The 24,298-nt window shown below is 36.5% G+C and overlaps 2 protein-coding genes across 3 annotated transcripts; both read left to right on the top strand.

Annotated features, from left to right (window-relative positions):
- Positions 1–306: 306 nt before the first annotated feature.
- srfbp1 (serum response factor binding protein 1) lies at positions 307–5,396 on the top strand. 2 transcript variants are annotated; one of them, XM_022683165.2, is made up of 3 exons: positions 307–405; positions 1,482–2,037; positions 2,902–5,396. In XM_022683165.2, the coding sequence occupies exons 2-3, from the start codon at positions 1,507–1,509 to the stop codon at positions 4,441–4,443; spliced, it is 2,073 nt and encodes a 690-aa protein (XP_022538886.2). In that variant the 5' UTR covers positions 307–405; positions 1,482–1,506; the 3' UTR covers positions 4,444–5,396. The 2 variants fall into 2 exon arrangements, with proteins under 2 accessions (XP_022538886.2, XP_022538884.2); XM_022683163.2 differs by having other exon boundaries at positions 317–425.
- A 995-nt stretch (positions 5,397–6,391) lies between these two features.
- e2f3 (E2F transcription factor 3) lies at positions 6,392–17,975 on the top strand. Its single transcript, XM_049475300.1, has 7 exons — positions 6,392–6,915; positions 10,295–10,397; positions 11,242–11,461; positions 11,575–11,743; positions 12,447–12,557; positions 14,693–14,831; positions 15,827–17,975. The coding sequence occupies exons 1-7, from the start codon at positions 6,640–6,642 to the stop codon at positions 16,108–16,110; spliced, it is 1,302 nt and encodes a 433-aa protein (XP_049331257.1). The 5' UTR covers positions 6,392–6,639; the 3' UTR covers positions 16,111–17,975.
- The last annotated feature ends 6,323 nt before the right edge of the window (positions 17,976–24,298 follow it).

The following is a 24,298-nucleotide window of genomic DNA, read 5'->3' as shown; positions in this document are numbered from 1 at the left end:
GTGCATTGTACAATCTGGACTTACAGTTATCGTTTACTTCAGTGTTACAGCCGTGTAAGAAAATATGAATAAAAATATAATAAAATAAAAAATATATAAATGTTTTAATCACTTATATGGCCTTAAATGTATCCTGATACAGCGATTTGGGCTATTTAAATATACCGACACTTCTACTGCATGCAGCATGTTCTAATAATTGTAATTTAATGTATTTTTACAGTTAAACGTACAGGACAGCACGGTTTGACACGGTAGCAGAACTCGACAGAACACCGGCCGCACTTTTAAAAACGTGATGACGTCAGCGCCGCGTCGCGTGTCGCTTCTTTCCATTTTTTTTACGTACGCTAAAAAAAAGTAAGATGGCGGCGCCCTGGGCGAGAAGTTTCCACGCATAAGAGAGTGAGTTTCGTGGTCTAAAGGTGCGTAGAGAGCGATTACAGTCCGACGCTGTGATTATAAATGAACTGGATCAGGTGTTAGCTTTCTGCGTAGCTGCGCTGTTTAAGGTAAAGACGTGTAAACAGCGCTGTGGTGTGTGTTCAGAAACAGCAGCATGGCACTCAGCTTACAGTCCACACTGTAGACAACTTTACTACAGTCAACATGTGGAGCCAATTATCAACTAGAGCTGGGCAATATAGAGATTTTATTATATTGTGATGTATTTTCTAATCGTATCAACAATATGCTTTAATATCCATAGCATGGCAGTTCAGCTTACAGTCCACACTGTATTTTAACTACAGTCAGATTGTGGAGCTTCTAAATTATCAACAAGAGCTGAGCAATATAGTGATATTTTATTATATTATGCTATATATTGTATTATCGTATCGACAATATGCTTTAATATGCATATGAACATAGGTTTGACTTATTTTGATTAATGGAATTACTGTTTTAATTCAGTTTTCAAAATGGGATAATGGAGATTGTACATCTTCACATTTAAAAGCTGCCAGAGGGAATTTTAGTGGATGTACATTTGCTTTTGTAAGAAGCCTGTAAAGAACTTTCTTATGTACCAGTTTTTTCTTCTTCTTCATATTTTACACTTTTCCTTAACAGAAATACAAGGAGGTTATGTTTGTACCTTGTTTTGAAGCTGCATGTAAGTTTAAAGTGAGTTGCTTATTATTTGTTAAAAAAAAATAAAATAAAATTCTCAAAACTAAATGTAAAGGAAACACTAACTTGTGCATCACTTTAAATGGTGCTGTTTGTTTACAAAAAAACTAAAGTTATGTAAGATGTTTTTGTTCTTAAAAAACTGAATCTAAATCGTAATTGAGAATTATTCATATATTTGAAGAATATTGAGATTATTATTTATTTTTACAATATAACCTAGCCCTGTATCAAGGACATGGCTTTGATTCCTGTGTGAAGATATAAGTGTCTGAAATGACAGCAGTGTGTGTCATCTCTGCCTTCATTTGATGTGAATCTCTAATATCCTGATCTCTTTCCCTTAGAAGTCTACAGAACAACCAGAGAAAGATGCCTGCAGCACTAAACCTCAGCAATGAGGTGGTGAAGATGAGGGCTGAAGTGAAGAAGGTGAAGGTGTTCGTCATCCGCAAACTCACCCGAACCATTGAAGTACTGAAGAAAAAGAAAGGAAATGAGGCTGTCTTGGAGAAACACAAGAGGCGAGTAGCGAGGCTGCATGAGGAGATCAGAGAGTTAAGGACACTGGCTCCCGACGTCATCACCAAGACTGCTCTACAGAAGGACATCGACTTTAAGAACGTGTGTCAGAATAATAACGCCAGCCTGTCAGAGCGTGCCATAGCACGCATTGCCTCACATCCAGACTTCAGCAATAAAATCCTTAAGCTCAAAAAGGCCATTGAAGCCTTCGAAGCAGAACGGAAAAGCGATGCTAAGACTGACAAAAAGACAAAAAAAGAAACTAAAGCCATCGAGCAACAGAGTGAGGCAGAACCGGGGACAGGGGACATGGAAGAGGCTGGCCAAACGGAAGACGCAGCAAAGCAGGATGAGGATGCTCCAATCACAGAAACAGAGGTACTGGATTTAGACTTGTAGCAATTTAGACTAACACACAATGAGTGCATTTCATAGGGCTGTCTATTGGCAAAAACATGACATTCTAATACGTATGCATGGGTTACAATACTGCAATACTGTACGCAAGGCCATTTATTGTGATTTTTATAGCATAAAAAACAGGCTATTGTATTTATAAAATCAGAATACAAAAAGTTTTACATAGTTATAACAGTGTGATGTCAGAGTACATTACTGTATCTAGCTGTCATGGTTTAAACACATCACAAAGTAAGCTCTCTTAGACACCAGTCTTAACACAACAAAACATGATACTGTGTTTCTGAAAAACGATACAGTATTTTAAAACAAAACATTGTGATACAATGCAGTTATGATATTTTCTAACAACCCAAGCATTTCTTGTAACATCTGATCATGGAAAACCCAAACTTAATGCTCTGGCTTTATTTAAAACATCAAGCCTGCATTATAAAAAATACATAAGCTGGCAGCTGCTCACGTATTTTTGCAGTCTGTATGATAATGCTTTGGTTAAGAGTATTAATGGCCTGAGAAACACAGCTACTGAGCTACAACCCAATGTGCAATATTGTCTATATGTGGGTATATATAACACTGACATCACTATTTTCTTTATTGTAATGGGTGTTTTTCTATCACTATTTAAAATTCAAATTAACTCTATTGCTGGGTTACTCGCCACTTAACAATAGTTACTAAATCAAAACTAAAAATAGCATATTTCCTTAAGAAAATGAGTGGTCACCTGTTGCCTGCTAGTGTGACTGCAGGGAGGCTTTTAAGCTCTTGGGCTTTTACTCAGTATTGTCCTGAGCAATCTTCTCTTTTTTCTTACAGAAATCATTAGAGACAGATAGCACATCAGCTGAGGTGATGAAGATGAGAAAAGCGGTAAAGAAACTGAGGATGCTAGTTATCCGGAAGCTCTCCCAAGACATTTCCAGTCTGAAGAAGATGAAAGGTGAAGAGTCTGATCTCAAAGAGTACAGAGACAGTGCAGCAAAGCTTCAAAGTGAAGTCCAGGTTTTGAGGGATCTTGTACCTGACCATGTTACCACAAGAGCCCTTCAGGGGAACATTAATATGGAAGAGGTGCTGCAGAACCCAGAGTCCAGTCCATTGGATAAAGCCACTGCACGTATCGCCACGCACCCACGCTTCATCGAGAAACTCCAGACTGTTCGGGAATCGATTGAACAGGAAAAGATGAAGGCTGCACTGATAGAAGAGGAGAATATGGTCAGAGAGGTGACTGTGGCTGAATATGGGGACAGTGATGATGAAGGGGATGAATCGGATTTGGAATCAGATGATGATGACGACGACGACGATGATGATGATGATGATGATAATGATGATGAGGAGGAGGAGGAGGAGGAGGAAGACAACGAAGATGAAGAAGAGGAGGAGGAGGAGGAGGAGGAGGAGGGAGAGGATAAAGATGATATCAAAGGAGATGGTGAGAAAGCAAAAACGATTGAACAACCTGTAAAGGTGATTAAAGTATCTAATGTTGTAAAGCCACCAGTGGAGGCCAAGGCAGCTACTGTGGCTTCAGTATTAAAACCAAAAGAATCTGCAACTAACGAAGCTGTGAAAACAGCAGTGGTCACTCCTAGTGTTCCAGCAAAGAGCAAGAACTCAGCCACACCAGCCGGACAGTCCATCCAACCTAAAGCCAAAAAGACAGAAAATAAAGAAGATAAAGAGGAAGAAAGTGACTTGGAGCTGTCTGATGATGAGCAGGAGAAGGAGTATTTTGACGACAGCACTGAAGAACGTTTCCACAAGCAGTCTTCTCTCTCTGAGGAGAGCGATGAAGATGACTTCTTCCTAGGCAAAGTAAGCAAACTGAAGAAAAAGAAAAGTGCATCATCTAGAGCCGAGAAAAAGAGTGAACCTAAAACAAGTGAAGTACAGACTGCTAAGGAGTCCAGCGACAAAACTCGGGAGTTCAAAATGCAGTCAGTCTTCTGCTCCGCCCTGTCTGAGTCTGGGGGATCTTCTCAGAAAGGGCAGCATCGTGGCTCAAAGCCACCACACTTCCAGAACCAGAAGAAACGTCCTGATGGAGATGTAAAACCATCCTGGTTCAAAAGCCAAGGCTCTGGAGCTGACAGGAGGCCTTCAGCAGCTGTATCTAAAGGTCCAGGTCCTAGGCAGATGGGTGCTGGAGGGACCAGGATGGGCAAACCTGAGTTTGAACGGCAGCAAAACCAGACTAATAGAGGTGCACATGGCAAGCCTTTCAGACCTCCTCAGCATTCCCAGCAGGCCATGCACCCCTCATGGGAGGCCAGTCGGAAAAGGAAGGAGCAGCAGTCTCAGATTACAGCTTTCCAAGGGAAAAAGATTAAATTTGATGACGATGATGATTAAAATCTCTTCACATTTGCCACCAACACCCACTTCAAGGTCCTCTGAAGTTTTGACTGTTTTTTTCTTTACCAAGACATTTCTTTCTGATAAATGTATTCTGTTTAGACAATAGACAATTTTCCACTACATGGTACTAACTCTACCCATACCTAATGCTCTCTTCTTGCTACCTGAAATGTTTTTTATTTTCCACTACATTTGCCCTGAAATGTAGTTGTTTATGTTGCAAAACACCAGACACTGCCATCAGAGTGACAACACAGTTACAATAAAGTAGAGTGACAATTATCTTGGGTCATTTAGTGCTCTACATGGAACCAAGAGTGTGCAGGTTCTCAGAAAAGTACCCAGTTCCAGGTATGTATTCCAGGAAAAAACAAAACTGAGTAGCTAAGTAGAGTAGAGTTGAGTGGAGCAGGTAGCATGCAGTGGAAAAGTGACAATAATTTACAGCAGATTTTGCCAGATATTTTCTATAAATATTTTATTTGCCATGAATTAGTCAGGTATTAGACCTAGTATTGGGTACACAGTAATCCGAATAGATTTTGGATGATAAAAGGAAAATGTAACAGAGGATAGGTCAAATCCTTGTCTAGCAAACTGAACAAAAACTCACTTAAAAATAATGGTGTTCCAAAAGGTTATTTAAACAGTACTAAAAATGAATGGCTTTTGATTTATAAAAGAAATACAGAGTGTAATGAAAAAAAATTCAACTGCAACCAAAAGTGTAGAATGTGATTTTCCAGTAACACATTTAAACATAGGGGATGGTTAAATGTGTTACTGGAAAATCACATTCTACATTGTTCCGTTTTATATATTTTGACTGCATAAAATGTTTTGCCTCTTTTTCCATAAAGTCTGTGAAGTCTGTTCAGCTGTTTGTGTACATGCAAAAAAATGTGTTTAATGTGTTTTAAGGGCAAAGATTAAAAACGTTTCCAGTTGTTTGACTTTATTTATTACAAAATGTTTTTGGGCATAAATCTATTGTATTTAGAAGAATGGGTTTTCTAGAAAATTGCATTACACGGGCAAAATGTGTTTATATAATATTTGTCAATGTAGTCGCGATATTAAGCAACATTCTGAACCGATAGTTGTACTATAAACAATATGATATTCTTCTTGACTAAACAAGAATATTGCAGCCTGGTAGCATTGTATTTAATGGCAGCGAACAATATAATTCACAATTTCAATTTGAACACTTCCCAATTTCTGAATTACCTTGCCAAGACTGTGGCATTTAAAGTGTTGAATTCAGTAATAGCAAACAAAACCTGACAACCCACAGGAACGCACAACAGTTAATTACTAAAGAGTACTTAATATTTGATAAACCATATCCCAATCAAAACCCAGTCATAATATGAAATAAAAATGATTATGGCCTATATAAATGTTATATTTGACAGATGCCTTTGAATCCAATTTTTAAACGTTTTTTTGTTGCTATTATTTGTAGGTGTCATTCAAAATATTTTTTGTTTTGTGTTTTCGTTTTGAAGAAATCGTGTTTACTATTAAATAACTATAAAATGTAATTAAATGATTGTGTTTCATATTTTATTTGGAGAATGAGTTATTAGATTAGTATTTTTTTATGATGTGTGATGTGTTTTTATTGTAGATTATATTGTAGTTTATATATTCTTGTACCTCAAAAACCTGTGAATTATAAGTTTATAAAAAATATAATTTATAACCAATGACTATAATGTAATAATTTTGTGTATTTATACTAATAGACGACAGCCGGTCATTTTTATTAAAAAAATACAACTCTCCAAAACGTCTGATTGGTTGGAACGAATACGCGTTGACCAATCACGGCGCAGACTGCACTGGAAATGACCAATGGCGTGCAGCATGCAAATGCATTTCAAAAATTTCCCGGGAAATCTGAGTTTCGCGGGAGGGCGTTTGGCGCGTAAACCGCATCCCCTTCATTCATTGTCCGCTTCCTGGAGCCATTTTTGAGCGCCTACGAAGAAGTTCGCTTCTTCATATTTAATCGTTTCCATCTGCTGCTTTTGCGCGCCGATATTACAACGTCTTGGCGATCACAGGTCCGCGAGGGTCTCCTCTCTCGGCATTGGGGTCTATTTTTGGTGTTTGGTTGTTGAATTTGCAGAAAAAGGTTCATAAACAAAAGCGACCGCGCAGGAGAGTTGGAGTGTGTTGAAGATGAAGAAGGAGCTGTCCTCGGCCCCACACAGGGCGATGATATCGGGACTTGGCGGCTCTACACTGGAGCAGAACGGCGGGCTGTACAGCGCTTCAGATCGCCGTGGTGTATCGTATTCTTCAGGCACTTACATTCAGATGATCACCTCGCCGTCGTACGCTGCACAGTCCGCTGAAGTCCGGGTGTCGGAGTCCTCCGCGGGCAGCTTGTACACAACCCCACTCCAGGGGCCTTCAGTCGGGGCAGAGCTCCGAGCCGCCGCCGGGCGTTCTCTGGTAATATATAGTTAACCACATTTAAACCCTTCTTCTGTGTGTGTGTGGAGTGTGGCGGTGTTGAGCGTGTATTTAATTATTAAACTTATCGTTTAGTAGGCAGCAAGGCTTTTAAAAGCGTTGTTGCTATTTTGTCAGTGGATGAAGCTACAAATACTATTTAGGGTCAGCTAATGTTAGGTTATTTAGCTAGCTAAATCCCCGCAATTGTTAGCTCGGTTAGGTTAGCCAGCTAACGCTAACCTCGTTTTAGTAACGTTCTCCTGTAGTCGGTGTTATCTGGACTGACCTGCTAGCTAGTTAGCTAGTTTTTTTTTAGGTTTGTTTTAGTTAGCGTTACAAAGGTTAGTTAACATTATATAGGTGTGTAATTATAGTAGTCCGAGAAAATTATGTTTTATTGTAGTCCAGGTGTCTGTAATTTTAGGTGACTACAGTAATTTTGCAGAATTTGTAACCCCATATTTTAATTTGAGAATGTACTACTTCATCAAAATGGGTGTTGATGTGCTGTAAAAGTTTCATACGTTCCATAGAAACAAGAAATTGTAAAAATTTTGTGTTGTAAATAGGAACTTACAAAGACTTCGAGTAATATAGCAAATCTAATCAGAATCTACAAGACTAATTAGTGCATACATATAAACATAAATAACTGCACAACGTGGTAGTCCAGCTGTCTGTAGCCTACATTTTAGGTGACCAGTCATTTTACACGATTCCAAAAAAAACCCCTCAAATAAAATGTATATATTTTTTATGTATGTGGACTTTTACGTTTGTATAAATGTACGTATTTATGTGTATCAAAGGTGTAACTATCTGGTTCGTTTTTGTTTGCTTTAGTTAGCTAGCTAATACACAGCTAGATATAGGTTAGCTGTGTGTTTAGTTATAGTCTTAAGTTAAACATTTTTAGTGCACATTTGTTTACTTATTAGCGAAGCTAATTACTTAATATTTAAGTAGCTAACGCTAATTGTCGAGCTGTTAAATATAAAAGCTGTTTGCACGTTTCTAAGTGTGAAATTACCGACTAGCAGCAAATGGCTTTTCTCTCTAACATTTGTTTAGAAGATAGTAGCCAGTCGTCACGTAAATTGTACTTTTAAAAACAGCTAAGCATAATCATATTATGGCTTAAAATAATATTTGTGTGTAAAACAGACGTGGGAGAACCATGCAAATGTATTTTTTTAAAGAAAAACTGAAAACAAGCAGCTCTTTGGTTGTGTATGGGAGGTGAGCTGAAGCCTAGGCCTTGGTTAGTGTTTAGATGGGGGATGGGGTCTTTTTGTGGACCTTCCTTTGGCGGGGGGTTAAGTTTTTGAGGCCTCTGTTTTTTTTTTTTTAGTGCGTTTTATCTGTTTGTGTGCACAAGATTTCAGAAACAGACAGTGGACTAATGTTCTAGTCTGCTCTGACATCAGAACACAGGAATGGGTGGCAGAGTTGGGGCTTATCAGTAAACAGGCCTGTTGTTGACGTTAGTGTTTGTTTTTGTTTGGTTTAAAGTAGCTGCTTAGCTAGTTTTCTGCCTATAATTCATTGTATAACATGTCTGTCAGTATCTCAGATATATAAATGTGTTGCCATACAATGATACATTTTTTGTTTTGCTTTAATTTTGTTTAGAAACTCTTGTCATAACTACAAGTGCTTAAATTCAAGACTACCCACAACCCTGGTGCAGCTTGGTCTTTTCTGTTTCCCTCTTCTGTTTTACACCAAAAGGAGTTTTACACATTATTAGAGGAATTAACCAACACAGGATTCACATGTTCAGATACTGACCTACATTCCTGTCTAGTATTCAAGGATATGGGAGTAATAGTTTAATGGCTGTTAATGTAAACTGTCTGCAGATATCAGTGTTTAGTCATAATGTGAAGGAGAATTGTCGAGTAGTAGCAAGGATAGGTTGTATTAATGTGGTATGTTATATAATCAAGATGTATTTCACAGTATTTTGTAATGGCTATATATATATATATATATATATATATATATATATATATATATATATATATATATATATATATATATATATATATAAAATTGTAATGTAAATAAGTTTATTGTTTGAGAATTTCCATAAATCAAGTGTCTAGAATTTTCATTCATTTCATACATTCAGTAGAAACCAAAAAATTGCAACCTTTTGTTGTAAACGGGTTTACCAAGACTTCGAGTAATGTAGCAAATCTGATCAAAATCTACCAGAATGATTAGTGCATGCATATGAAATGCAAATATTAACTATACAAAAGTCCCTTAAAACTTTACAGTAAATCTGCTGCTTTGAAGACAGTAACATTGTGATATAAAAATGTGATAGTAGTATTGTGATTAATAACAAGAATGTTGTATATGATTATTTGGCACAATTTTAAAGTTAGTGTCTAAATATTATGCCTTTGTGCTAGAGGTGGGCGGTATGGTATTTTTGCGATAGTGATACTTTTGGTAGTATGACATTAAATAAAAAAAATATATTTCAAGAATACGCTACTGCAACAAAATAAATTGATACTAATAATGCACTCCAAATATCTCCACATATCCAGAAATGAAGTAAAATGAATATTACAGGACATATATAATCTGTCTCTAGTAGATATTTTAATGGGAAATGAGAACAGTGTTAATTTTTATTTTGCTAAAAACAGAAAAAAAATAGTACCCTAATGTGATAATTAGGGGTGGCGATATTTCAAGGTATAATAGTGTTCACGTTATTTAAAAATGTTGGTGATATTGTGTACGATGCGATATGATGCGCCACTTTTTTGTTTATGTGCCTTTATGTCCGCTTTTAGAACATTTGCCTAAAACTAGTTTTTAAACCGTTCCAGAAATAAGATAATCGCTAAAATATCATTCACTTATATATGAGTGTTATCTGAATCATTATTTCTGGGACAGTATATCGTCAGAGCAAAAATAATTATTGTGACTGCCCAATTGGAATTATTTTTAAAGTAAAGCAAGTGGTAGAGGCTTGCACTAATGACTAATGACTAAGGATTTACTGCTATTCTTAGTCATGTCTGATGAATAAAAAAAAATCTTTTTCAATCTATATAGCTGCAGATGAAGTGTGTTGATGTGAGGCTAATGCTCATTGCCGTCTAATTTAAACATCTGTGTAGCATACCCTCTGTTAGTCATCTGGATCAAATGTATTGATTTCCTCATTTAACTGTATTGATTAGTTTTAATTTTCATGAAATGCCCTCACTGAAGTTTTGACTGTGTTGAATAAGTATTAAATGTTTACTGTAGTGTTGCTGTGCCCTGCATGTGCTAGGGATAAAACTGTTCAGAATTTGGAACATGGCTGTGTTTTTATTGTAATGTTTTCTGTGTGTCTGCACAGGTTAAGCGGCGTTTAGAGCTGGACACTGTGGAGCACCAATACAGTGAACCAGCTAGGATGCCCAGGGGTCGCAGAGTAGCTATTCGAATGAAGAGTCCCAAAGGTATCCCCACTAACTTCTCACACAGATGCTAAATTGTGTGTTTTAAAAGGGAAATGGGAATGCACAATGATATGGATCTATTAGTATGGGTGGATTATTACTTAAATTGCCCCCGGCAGGTGTTTAGAATTTGTCAGATAATAGCTATTGATTGTAATCCAGATGTGACAGTTGACTATAGTAATTACAGGGTTTGTAACTACATGCATAAATAAGTAATTTTACATTTAGAATGTCTTTTTCTACCCATTTATGTAGACTTTTGTTTGTATAACTGTTTTTATGTCAGTTATGTGTATCAAAAGTATTGGATATTAAGTTCATAGCATGGAATTCCCATGCCATTGGTTCCCTAATGGACCGGATCAATTTGTTTTTGGACTTTTAAGGTCTCATCCTACACTTTTCTTGCATTGTTTGAGTTTCTGTCCTCTATTGCACCTTATTTAAAAAGCATGCAGAGCTGAAACACACCAGTATAAATCGAGTGTTTGCGGCTTACTTTCCATATACATAAACTGTACAGGGAATAGTGTGTTTTTGAAACACAGTATAGGCTTTGACATGATTTTATTAATTTAAGTATCCAAATTGGAACACAGTTTGTCTCAAAGTTGATGTATAAAAAAAGTTGTGTGACGCTTCACCCATTATTTGTTTATCTATACATCATGGAAAATGGTGCTTATATGTAATAAATTGTTTATAAATCAGGATGCATAGATTAGTTGAGAGATTTTCTGATTCTTATGTACTGTATTCCATTTGCAGATCATATTGTTCTTAACCCTTGCAGCCAACACAACAAAAAAAATGATGTTCTGAGGTTTTCTTGATTTAACAGCTCCTAAAACTCCTCCAGAGAAGACACGCTATGATACGTCCTTGGGTCTCCTGACAAAGAAGTTCTGTCAGCTGTTGGCTCGGTCTTCAGACGGAGTGCTGGACCTGAACCGGGCTGCTGACTTGCTCAACGTCCAGAAGAGGCGACTGTACGATATCACCAATGTGCTGGAAGGTGTGCATCTCATCAAAAAGAAGTCAAAGAACAACATCCAGTGGCTGTAAGTGTGTGGCAGGGTTGATGGGAGCCTACGAATAGCGTTGGTCAATTTTATTATTTATTTAATAAATATTTATTTTATATATATTTTAAAACATTTTATTTTTTTTGTAGGGGATCAACCCTGCCATCTGATGCAGGGCAGCTCACTATGCCCCCATTGCAGACTTTGAGCAGAGAGATGATTGCCCTCAGAGATGAAGAGAGACGACTAGACGAGCTCATTCAGGCCTGCTCTAACAATGTCCAGCAGATGACTGAGGAGACGCACAACCAAAAATATCCTTTCTTCTGTGTTTTTCCTTTTTTTAAATGTAGTTTATGTTACTCTGAGGAATCTGATTATATGTGTAGCTTAATGGTGTGTCAGCAGTTGATGTTGGCAGTGTATAGTATGATTTGGGTTTGGCCATCTTGACTGTTTACAGGTAAATGTAAGTGACCTTTATCCATGTAATGTGAAGAAATATGTACCTAAATTGGCTGTTATCGAATCCCGGATCATGCTGGGCACAGTCAATGGGTGACAGAATTGACCGTCCTCTCTCTGGGTGAATAGGTGGCCCTCGCTCTGGATCACTGCTAGTGATATGTTGGTCAGCACAGACATCTGTTAGCTGTTGTTTCCTCTGAGGAAAAATGCTGCATCAGTCTTCAACCTCTTAGCATTGGGGCATTACTAAATTATTGAATTTGCTAACTGTAGGGTGATGGGTGTGGGCTATGAAGAAATACTACAATAAAAGCTCTGAAATGTAGACCAGTGTTGTGGTGTACAGTTTTGTATGTAAACTATGACACTGGTCACTGGAGGAAATTTGGCCTGTGACCTTTATGGTCCCCAATTTTTAAATAATGTTGAATTTATGTAGTGATCATCCTAACTCTGATTGGCACTCTAATGCACATTTTCTGCATCTATCTGTAATGTGTTAGTGGTTTGTCCTGATGCCGTCTGTGTAGTTTCCTTATCTTCCTGCACATATGCTTATGTCACGTATCAAGACATCCGAAGAATCAAAAGTTTGCAGGATCAGACTGTAATTGCTGTTAAAGCTCCATCAGAAACCAAGCTGGAGGTGCCTGACCCAAAGGAGGTAAAGCCCTTTGTTATGCTCTTTAAAAGTTTGATTTGCTTTTTAAAATAATTGTATGTTAGGGATTTACATACAGGTGCTGGTCAACGAATTAGAATAATTTGAAATAGTGCAATCATGAAATTCTTTGAATGCATTTTTTGTGCAGAAAGCAAATCAGGTGTTCACCGCACCTGTCCTACTCGTTAGACTAATCACAGAACTCGTTACCTGGAAAATTTGCTCAGCTGAGCTTTCCAAAAGGCCCATTTAGGCCATTTAACTGACACTGTTGTTTTATTGAATTAGAATAATGGAGAAACCGTTTCATTGAATTAGAATAAATGCTCGAATTTTTGTTTCCTGTGAAGAGTGTTCACTGTGCAGTATAAAGTCAGGGTTGAGTAGAATTTCTAAGTTGTAAAATCAATCATGGGTAAGCAGCGCGACCTCTCAACCGGAATAGTGGCTCAAATTCAAGCCCTTCGCCAACAAGGCTTGACCCAAACTAAAATTGCTGAGCAGCTCGGCATCAGCCAGTCTTCCGTCTGCAAAGCTCTCAAGAAAAACTGCAGCAAGCGCACCAACTGTTCCGGCGTCCGAAAAACTTCTGCTCGCGACAACAAGCAGCTGAGAAAGATCGCAGTCAGCAACCGGTTCAAGTCCACTTCCGAGCTCACCGACTTGTGGAACAAGCAGACCGGCGCTGACGTCTCCAGATCAACCACTTACCGTCATCTGCGCGAACTCGGCTTCAAATCTCGCGTTCCAGCAGTAAAACCGATGCTGAACAAGAAACAAATGGAGAAACGGCTGAAGTGGGCCAAAGAACACGGCGAGTGGACTGCTGAAGACTGGCAGAAAGTGGTCTTCAGTGACGAATCACGCTTCTGCATCTCCTTCGGTGACCAAGGTCCTCGTGTCTGGCGTCGTGCTGGCGAAACCTACAACCACGAGTGCGTGAAAAGATCCGTCAAGTTTCCCCAGAGCGTTATGGTCTGGGGATGCATGTCCGCTCGAGGTGTAGGGAAACTGCTTCCTCAAGAAGACTGTCAATGCTGCCGTATATCAAGATGTTCTGGAAACGTTCCTGATTCCGACTGTTGAGGAACAGTTCGGCGAAGAAGACTTCATATTTCAACAGGATCTTGCACCGGCTCATGCGGCAAAGTCGACCAAAGATTGGTTCACTAAAAACAGCTTGAAGTTTTGGCATGGCCGGCCAACTCGCCTGACCTCAATGTCATTGAAAACCTTTGGGCCATCGTCAAGCGGAAAATTCGCGACAGAAAGCCTACTACGCTGGACCAACTGAAGCAGAACATCGCCACTGCCTGGGAAGCTGTGAGTGCAGAAACTTCGGTCAAATCGATGGCGCGGAGACTTCAGGCAGTCATACAAGCCAAGGGGGCAGCCACAAAATACTGAGAAAGTGATGATTGTAATTATAATAAAAATTATTCTAATTCAATGAAACGGTTTCTCCATTATTCTAATTCAATAAAACAAGTGTCACAGTTAAATGGCCTAAATGGGCCTTTTGGAAAGCTCAGCTGAGCAAATTTTTCCAGGTAACGAGTTCTGTGATTAGTCTAACGAGTAGGACAGGTGCGGTGAACACCTGATTTGCTTTCTGCACAAAAAATGCATTCAAAGAATTTCATGATTGCACTATTTCAAATTATTCTAAGTTGTTGACCAGCACCTGTATAGGTTTGTGAAATGTATAATTCTACTCATCATGCACAAAATGTGACTGGCAGGAAAAGGATGAATCTCTTTGATTTGCTGTTGCCTCTCTGGTTGCAAGTCAAGTGATAATGGATGCACCAGTCACTTATGTTTCCTGACTAGGCAGATTGAAATCCCTAAAATTAAACTGATCTTTATTCTGTAATGATTAAGTGGTCCCTTAATTTTTTGAGCAGTGTAATACACACTCATATTAGTCATGTTACTTTGGGTTGTAGAATGGTTTAAGTAGCTTTTACACAAAGGCAATTATTGAGCTTTATTTAATGTAACAAGCTTAATTTGAAGCTTAATTTATTTTAAGGTGACATTCTTTGCATTGGCTGTCAAAGTGCACTGTTGCACTTTTTTTCCAGTTTGTTGACCCTTGTTCATGTAGTTTTTGTTTGTTTATTTTTCTTCAGAGTTTGCAGGTCCATTTGAGCAGCTCGAAAGGCCCCATTGATGTGTTCCTCTGCACAGACCCCAGTGGTCCTGGCAGTGCGCTGGACAATGGCGTGGATGTAAATGGAAATGACACAGCCTTCCTCAGAGTATCCAAAGGTGAGGTGGATGTTTACCAATAACAGAGCAACCCTAACTTATAAAGGGTAAAGCAGGGCTGCCCAAGCCTGAAGAGTTTGGATCAACACCTGCTGCTATTCAACTTGTTTGATTAATTTAGTAATCTATTACTTTGATATTATTCCTCCTCTTTTTTTTGTCTAAACCCGAACTGTATATAATATAAATTCAATTGAGAAGGAACCTAGTACAAGCCCTCTGCGTGTTATACTATCAGTTCTCTTTTTCCTTTTTTTTTTCCTCAATTCATACAATGCTTAATGTTATTAGGAAACCTAGAAATATTAAAATACTGTGATTTTCAGAAACACGATCACATTTTATTTATTTTACTTTACATGCAAGCTTGTTGGCAATGGTTGACATTTTGTTTAAACCCTGCCCTCTATAAAGTATTGTGTTGTTTTGCGATCCAACTGTCATTGTCATCGTCAATCTTTTTTTTATTTTATACTATAAGTGGTTTCCGACAATTGAAATGTATTGGCTTACATGCGCTGTTGCAATCAATTATAATATTGAATTGTAACCCCTGTATTGATATGTATTGCCTTATGCAATATTTGCAATAAACAGCCCATTGTTTTATTAATACATTAATAAAACATCAATTAACCCGATTACCTAAAATGATTTATCAATATTTGTATGTTCTATTAAAAAGGGGCCAATGAAGAGATGTTACTTATAGCTACTTTATTTATTATTACATGTACATACATATTAAGTAATTGTATGTAGCAGTTTTAGTGCAGCTTGCTCTGTCCCAAACCACACACATTTGTAATACTGTACTTACTATTCATTAAGTGGATCACTATTTTTTTTTTAGCATTAAACATGGCAGTTTGAGAGCCTCTGCTTTCACAGAGGCTCATCTTCTTTGCGTCGATGCACATTATGCAAATTGTGTTGTTCTTTTAACTGTATCGTGGAATCACTTCTACATTTCTTTCTTTCTTTTCTGTGTACAGAAGGTGCAAACTCTGATGTGATGGATTCTGCCCAGGTAACCAGCACCTGCACTAGTGCTCCAGTTAATGGGAATTCTGCACAGACTGGAAACATGTCTCCACTTAGCTCATCACTGTCCTCCATCCTCCAGCAGCCCATGGAGATGGTACCTTTTGTATCTCTTTCACCTGCTTTACTCAGTGAGGACTACATGCTGGGTCTGGATGATGAGCAGGGCATAAGTGATCTTTTTGACTCGTGTGACTTGGATATGCTGCCTCTGGATGACCTGCTGATGGTATGAGCTCTGCTGGAGTTGGCAGGTGAATATGGAGGGTAGGAACTGTTCACAGATGGAATTTACCAATGAGTGTCTTCAGTGGAAATGGACTTGTGTGGGGTTTTCTGCCCATTTTGGATGGCCTATTACCTGTTTGTGTGATGTGACTCCACGCATCCTTTTTTTCTTTTTATGAATTCCCTTACAAAGATCAAGAATCTTAAATCTAAGATGCATGGAATTGTTAATGGTCTTAATCTGTGAAGTTAAAGCCCCCAAAACGTCACAAAAAGACCTTATTTATTTGACTTTTTTCTTTCACAGTGATCATTGTCAATATTGTAAGGCTGGTGAATTTGCACAAATTCACATGGCTGTTTGTATGTTTACAAGTTAACCATTCAAGTTTATAGTTGGTTATTTACCACATGACCATGTCTGGCTGGTGGTTGCATTTATGGAAAATTGTTTAGCAATATAACTTGCATACTAACAGTACCTAATCCAGAAACACTACCATCTGGCTTAGCAGAACTGTAAAAGTTACTTTAGAAAATACATTGTGGGTGTATTCTTGTAATACTAAAATGTAATGTGCTTGAAAGTTCACAGCAGAGGATTGTACAAATGAATTTATATACTGTGCTTTAGCTGCATTACTCACTTTCTCAGGGTCATCACCAGTGCTCCCTTTTTCACACAAGCAGTGTGCTAATTTTATATTAAATAATGCTATTTAAGAGCCCTTAGTCATTATAAAGCTTTAGGACTATTGCATAATGTTCCAAATATAAATTTCCCAACATGCAATTGTCATGTGTATATAGATTATGTACTGTCTCATGCAACATTTGAAATCCATTTTGAAAAGCATTATGCTAAGTTAAAGTAATGGGGAGGGTAATGCGGTGTTTTTGTTTTGAAATGCTTAAACCTTGACTAATACTCTACACTCAAACATGCTTAACAAACATGTAAATGACTTGAACAAGTTTGGCTGTTAGACTAAAGTGTATGGTGCTACTTATTGGCAGCTTATATGGTTATATACTGTACTTTTACCCTGGTCTTGGTGAGGGGCTTGGGAGAGTTTTGATTAGTGTGGTGGCATTTCTTGTTGGTGTGTTTTTTTTTTTTTTTTTTTCCCCCAATTAATTGTGCTGAATTTTGTAAACCTAACTCTCTCTGACTGGATTTCTCATTTTGGAGAGCTAACGTGGACTGTTTGTTGTCTTCCATGGGCTGTGATTAATAAACAAAATGAATGAACGAATGAATGAATAAATAAATGTTCTAAATTAAATGAGGTCTGCTGAAGCAGATCAGCCACTATACCAGCCTGAACTTGTATCAAGGACCACTGGTTGAACGGTACTGTTGGACTGCCTTTTAAGGTAAAGAATGTAGCTTCGACTAGCTCGGTGTACTAATTAAATGGACTTGGTGCTATTGTTTTTTTTTGTTTTGTTTTGTTTTTTTCCCTCTTCCCTTTACACTCCAATGAAGGAAATTTGTTTTTTTTTTTTTTTTGTTTGTTTTTTTCAATATTAGCCAAAGCTTGTTCCACAGCATTTTTCCACTGCATAATTTCCCGTAACATTGGAAATGCCTTGTATGCTACTTTGTCCTTCCTTGACCTTTTGTTTGTTTTCTGTGATGTGTTCGAGTTTGAATGTGCCAGTGGGAAGCCAGCAGAGTTTTCAGTAAGCTTTTACAAATTGAGGACAAATGCAGATAAATCAGGTTTGGGCCAAAATTCCCTTATTGGACTCCCCATCTCAATATCTTGCTTCAGTGTGCAAGCAGGCCTGTTTTTGTGAAGCTGTTTTGTATTTGGTGTGGTCTGTACATAGTGTTGCAAACTGTTTTTAATAAAGTTTTGAATGCTTTGCGTGCCGCTTTTTTTTCAGAGCCTAAACAATTAACTGTGTTGCAATTCAACAGGTCTGGTGTTGGTATACAACATATTTTGTCTTAACCAACATGCAGTATAGTCATTTAGTTTGCAATAAACTGGAAGCTGCCACCAATCTCTCACCTCAAGCTTGTCAACCAGCTTGACTGGGCAGGTTGTTTTTGTTACAGTAAAAGATGCACAGTGCCAGAAGCACTTTGCTAAAAAAAAATGTTTAATACTTGTGTTACAGTGGTTCTTTTTCTGGTTCAGACTATATGGGAAGTCTTTGGTGCCTTAATATACCGCAACAACACCAAGACCTGTTTAGAGACAATCATTACAACACTGTTCTAAGTGAAACTGTGGGCATCAAGTCAGCAATGTAGCTAACTATTTCCAGTTTCAGACATAAACCATGCAATACTCTTTCACTGGAAGCCATATTGGCTCAACCAGAATTCTTTTTGTCAGCTGGAGTTCCATCACCTGATTTTACGTTAAGGTCTGGCTTCAGGAGATGAGTGAAAAAAACTGGTGATTGTGCCCTGTCCTGTACACAGGTCATTTTTCTTCAGTAAAATAAGATTTTTAATATATCAATTTATTTAATGAAGTTCCGGAAAGCAGCAATTTAATGATTTTTGTTACATTTTGACAGTTTAGGCAGATTTTTCTTTTTTTTTTTTTGTATTACAATTACAATTTAAACTTTCAAACATGTAACCTTAAAACCTTTAAATGTAATGCTTGACAATATATAGGTGTGTAATATCCAGATCAATATCAAGAACCTTAAGTAAAAATGATTAAAGATATAGCATTGTTTGTCATATCACTATAGGGCCTATAGTGATATGACAAAGAATGCTATATCTTTAACTTATAGTATAGGCCATTGTGACACAGCCTAAGCTTTTATCATTTATTTTACATTACTTTTATGCTGTAAGTAGTTCTATAAGCAGTACTTGAATACTGGAACAAAAATCTTGAGTTGATACCTTAACTTCTACATAAGTTTTTTTAAACCCTACTAGTATTTACTACTGCATCTCAAAAAATAGAATATCACTGAAATGTTACTTTATTTTAATAATTAATGTCATAATATATGCAGTTCATATTTTTTATTGATGTATTACACACAGAGTGATCTATTTTAAGCGTTTATTTCTTTTATTGTTGATGATTATGACTTACAGCCAATGAAAACCCAAAAATCTGTATCTCAGAAAAAATTGAATATTACCTAAGACCTGTTGGTACTTTTTATCTCCATAAAAGTTGTCAGCAGAGGGAAGCATGAAGTGCTGTAAGACTTTCTGAAAAAATAGAAAACTGTACTGACTTTAGACTTGATATAACAACACCAGCAGATGAGATGGCTCTCCAAACCGTCACTGAAAATCAGTAAATTTTACATTTCAAATCAAGGCAACAGAGTCTGGAGAAAGAGTGAAAAGGCATAAAGTTCAAGCTGCTCGAGGTCTAGTGTGAAGTTTCCACAATCAGTGAGTGTAAATTAAATGTAATGCTCCTTCATATTAGCAGCGCCATATAGAGATACGGCTATATCTGTGTACTCTGCATACTACAATGACTGTTAAAAGTTAGAGAACTAGTCAGGATCTGGATCAGCTAGTACTGACTGCGCTTCCTGTATGTTTGTGCTGTTTGAGCTCTCCCCAGGTAAACACGACCAATACAGTCAGTTCAGATCAATAATACTCAAATAATGATGTTTACAGCGTGTTATATAACATATTTACCCATCATGTAACTTATAGTCAAAATAATGTCTTTAATCTGTTACGAAGATGAGGTTTTGTGTGCTTGAGAAAAATCTAGCTCAAATAAACAGACAGAAAAAAATGTTAACCTACGTTAGCTGGTAAATGCTAACTTACTTTACAGTTCAAATTCAACTTTAAAAAGGCAAACAAAAAAAAGACTTTTAAGGGAGTAAGGTATGAAGATGTCTGTTTATTTGGGCTAAAATATGTTACTGTTACAGCTTAGCTAATATTAGCTATTAGTTATTAGTGTGTTGGTTGTTGACTCTATTTAAGCTAATGCCTTTCCTTGAACTATCCACAATTAAATTAGATATATCCAGTAGTTTCCCAGATAGCCAGCGACTTTGGCCCGGACTCGTTTCTAAGTCGGCACTGCTGGTTTAGAGTCGCAAGCAGAAAAATACTTCTGGCCCACAGCTGGCCCAGTGTCCCTTTCTGACTGTTCTGCATAGTGTCACTGAGCAGTCGTTTTGGTGCTGGTGAAGGACTGACGCACCTGACTTGTTGATTATCTGAACACAGGTGTGTACTGGCTCAAATACGGCAGACGACCCTGTACCAGCACTGTTATAGTACACACACACACACACGCACGCGCACACGCACACGCACACACAGCCTGTTATAGGACTGCTTCACACACACACACGCACGCGCACACACACACACACACCCAGAGAGTCTAATTCTATTGGCCACATAAGCTGTGTGTGTGATCACGTTTAGAGTGATCTAGATGATATTTACCTTGGTGCCCCTGCGCATCAGCCCAGTTCAACCCGTGCGGTTTCTCGTAGCACTTGGCGCGCGGATTCCTCAAACATTAAAACTTTCGTCAACTGTCAGCTATCCTGAAACCTTTGAAGTTTGTAGGTAGGTAGCAAACCTACGTACCTAAGTATTAAGTACCTTTTTTGAAATATCATTTATTTAGATTCCATGTACTTAATAAATATTTTGACCGTCAAATATGAGTTATAACCCTATCTGTGTGTCGCCTCTTCAGTTAGCTAAGCTAGCTAACTTAGCAGCATATCAAGGTGATATTATCTGAGGCAAACTTATCTCAGAATGTAGCATTAAACACATTTCATGTTAATGTAAATGATAATGCAGCTATAACAGTCACTAACAGACAACCAAAAAGTATGGTTTTACTTGAAATTAAAATTGTTAACTAGCTAGTGTACAAGGCCAGAACAGAAGTACTGTTTCGGTAACGTTATTTAGGTTAGCTAAGCTAATAAATAGTTAGCTTGCTAGGATAGAAACCAGCTAGTTTGCTAGCGTTAGCTTAAATGCTTTTACAAACATACATACTGTAAAAGCATTTAGGCTTGCTAGTTAACCAATTTGGTAGTTAGCTAGCGAATTGTTCTTTATTAGCTAACCTAAATGCTTCCACAGAACTTTTGTTTAGATATTGTACATTAGCTAGCTAGTCAGCTAGGTTAACTTAGTGGTTGTGTGTCTCTACAAGTCACTGTGTAATGTTTGTTTTAGCTAGCTTTTTAGTTAAATAAAATGGTGCTGTGTCTGTCAGTTAATACAAAAAATCTTTATTCAGTAATAAAGATCAGTAATATGTTCCTGCACACTCTGCTACTTCGTTAAAAATGTAAGTACTTTATTAACTTAGCTAGCACAGTTTTATATAAACACACTCACTACTACCAAATAAGCTTTAGTCAACATTTCTCTAATTTGTAAAATCACACTAGAAGTTGTTTGTGTGTGCAGTAAGTTATATTAGTATACTAGAGACAAAAGTGTTTTACTTAAAAAATGTAAAATCAAATTACATACAGTTATCTATAACTAGACACAACAGGAGAATTTAACAGCATTAAGTAAAATAGTGGAGCTTTTCAGAGCAATTAACTTATTCATGTTTTATATTATATTTATATATATCCTAAATTTCCTTCGGGATAAATAAAGTATCTATCTATCTATCTATCTATCTATCTATCTATCTATCTATCTATCTATCTATCTATCTATCTATCTATCTATCTATCTATCTATCTATCTATCTATCTATCTATCTATCTATCTATTGGCAGAAAATGAAATAGGAAAATCATAGATGCCTTTTATTATTGTCAGTAAATTAATATATGTTTTAATGTTGCTGCCCCTACTTTCGCTTCTGCTAGTGCCCAATTTTCCAAGTACTTATGTTAAGAATGTGATGCTGAATTTAAAATGGCCAACATTATGGGCAAAAAAAAATGGTCACAATGGGCAAACATAACATTATATTTGCAAATATGACTGCAATAAACATATTTAACATTAAACTATTACTGTACTTTGATTCTATTAGTTGATAGTTGTATCTATAGAAACAAGCGTACAATTAAATATGTGTAGAGAAGGTATAACTTGCTTTTAGAGCCTACTCAGGAAATATAAATAAGCAAAACTATACTGGTGTGTAATGCTCTCAGGCTAATGATAGGTGTTGCATTGGACGCTAATGCCAACATGTTCTCCAAACGGGAGTAAGATATAAATTTACTGAGGAGGAGACATCAATGAATTATTAAATTATCTTTATTTTAATTGTCTTATATTATTTTAATATCTATAATCAACACATTTTCCGTATAATTAATGTAGATGTATTTATTTATTTAAGTAGTACAGTATGGTGGACCAAAAATGACATATGTATAAATAAATAAATGCATACATGAATGTAGAAATAAATAAATACACGCATGAATAATTGTATAGTTAAATAAATAAAATAATACATACATTTCTTATTTATTTTTTATATATTTTTTAATTATTCATTTATATGTGCATTTATTTATTTTAACATTTGTTTATTCATTCATTTATTTCCACATTTATTTATTGATTTATTTCCACATTTATTTATTGATTTATTTCCACATTTATTAATTTATTTATTTCTGTATTTCTGCATTTGTATGATAGTTAGGTAGGTGGTCCTATCCTCGCTCTAAAGCAAGATTGTTTTTTGAGCTGCAATAGTTTTGGCTCTACTGCTCCTGTCTTGGCCTGCAGCGGCGACATTTTGAAGCTGTTGACCCTCATTTATTTTCAGCAGTTGTTACTGCAGTAGGAGTTATAGCCGTGATGTTGCTGTGCCGTCCCTTTGTTTCCTTCTCACTGATACCGGAAGTACAGGACGGTGGAGTGTGCGCCGGGACACACACAGCAGCACAGCGGGGTGTGCTCCGGTACACCAGTGTGTACTGGTGTATACACCACTGTCCTGTTGTGTACTGGTGTGTAAAACACTGTAGGGTTTACTGGTGTATACACCACTGTACTGGTGTGTAAAACACTTCTTTACTGGAACCCCCATGTCTGTTTTCTTGTGAATTACTGTATAAAGACAGCCGCTGTACTTCTGTGTCCCGCAACCAATCCTGCTTTAATTGCTCTAATTACCATAGACATGCAGAAATGTGGAAATAAATAAATGAAGAAATGTGGAAATAAATAAATGAAGAAATGTGAAAATAAATGAATAAATAAATGTAGAAATGTTGAAATAAATAAATGAATAAATGTAGAAATGGTGAAATAAATTAATGAATAAATAAATAAATAAATGCACATTAATATATAAATAAATGTATAAATAAATAAGAAATGTATTTATTAATGTATTTATTTACCTATGCAAATATTTATGCGTGTATTTATTTATTTATTTATTTATTCATTCATTTATATGTTCATTTATTTATATATTTATTTATTTCAACATGTATTTATTTATTCATTTATTTATGTCTATATTTATGTATTTCTACATTAATATGTGCATTTATTCATTTATACTTATGTCATTTTTGGTCCTCCATAGTACAGATCAAACACACACAAACCTATACAGTATGTGTGTATGTACATTACTGTGAAAATGTTTTAGGCCGATGCAATTTTCTTAAAACCAATTATCTCAATATTAAGAGAGTTTTACGTAGCAAAGGTACCATGCATTAAAACAGATGCAAATAAAAATAAATACGGTAAAAAGTAACAAGAAGTCCACAGGTGCCAAACCTTTAACCTTAAACCTATTAAACCAATGTTATTCATAGTACAGAGTAGGGCTGTGAATCTTTGGGAATCCCACAATTCGATTCAGATTTGCAAATTGTATTCTGTTTCTGTTTTCTTTTTTTTCCTTTTTTTTAATATGTAAAATTTATGAATTAAACATAAATTTAATACAAGTCTTTGTTTTATGTCTTTCTTTGAGCTTTTTTTTCTCATTAACACTAATTGAGTAAACAAAATACTTTATTTAAACCAATGGTAAGTTCCTTATTAGTGTTTCCTATAATAATATATAATATATATAATATAATATAATAATATAATAATCATATTGATGTACTGATGTACGAAGTGGTTATTTACGTAAATTTTATGTACAAATAGCTTGTAGCTTGTAGTAGTAGGAATAACATTGTAGGTTCCTGAATCTACTAATTCACCAACAGTAAAAGACAAAGTACCTTCAGTT

The sequence above is a fragment of the Astyanax mexicanus genome, chromosome 3, assembly GCF_023375975.1.
Source record: "Astyanax mexicanus isolate ESR-SI-001 chromosome 3, AstMex3_surface, whole genome shotgun sequence".
NCBI classification, from domain to species: Eukaryota; Metazoa; Chordata; class Actinopteri; order Characiformes; family Acestrorhamphidae; genus Astyanax; species Astyanax mexicanus.
The sequence above is the reverse complement of the archived record's forward strand: the minus strand, read 5'-3'. Positions and strand labels throughout refer to the sequence as shown.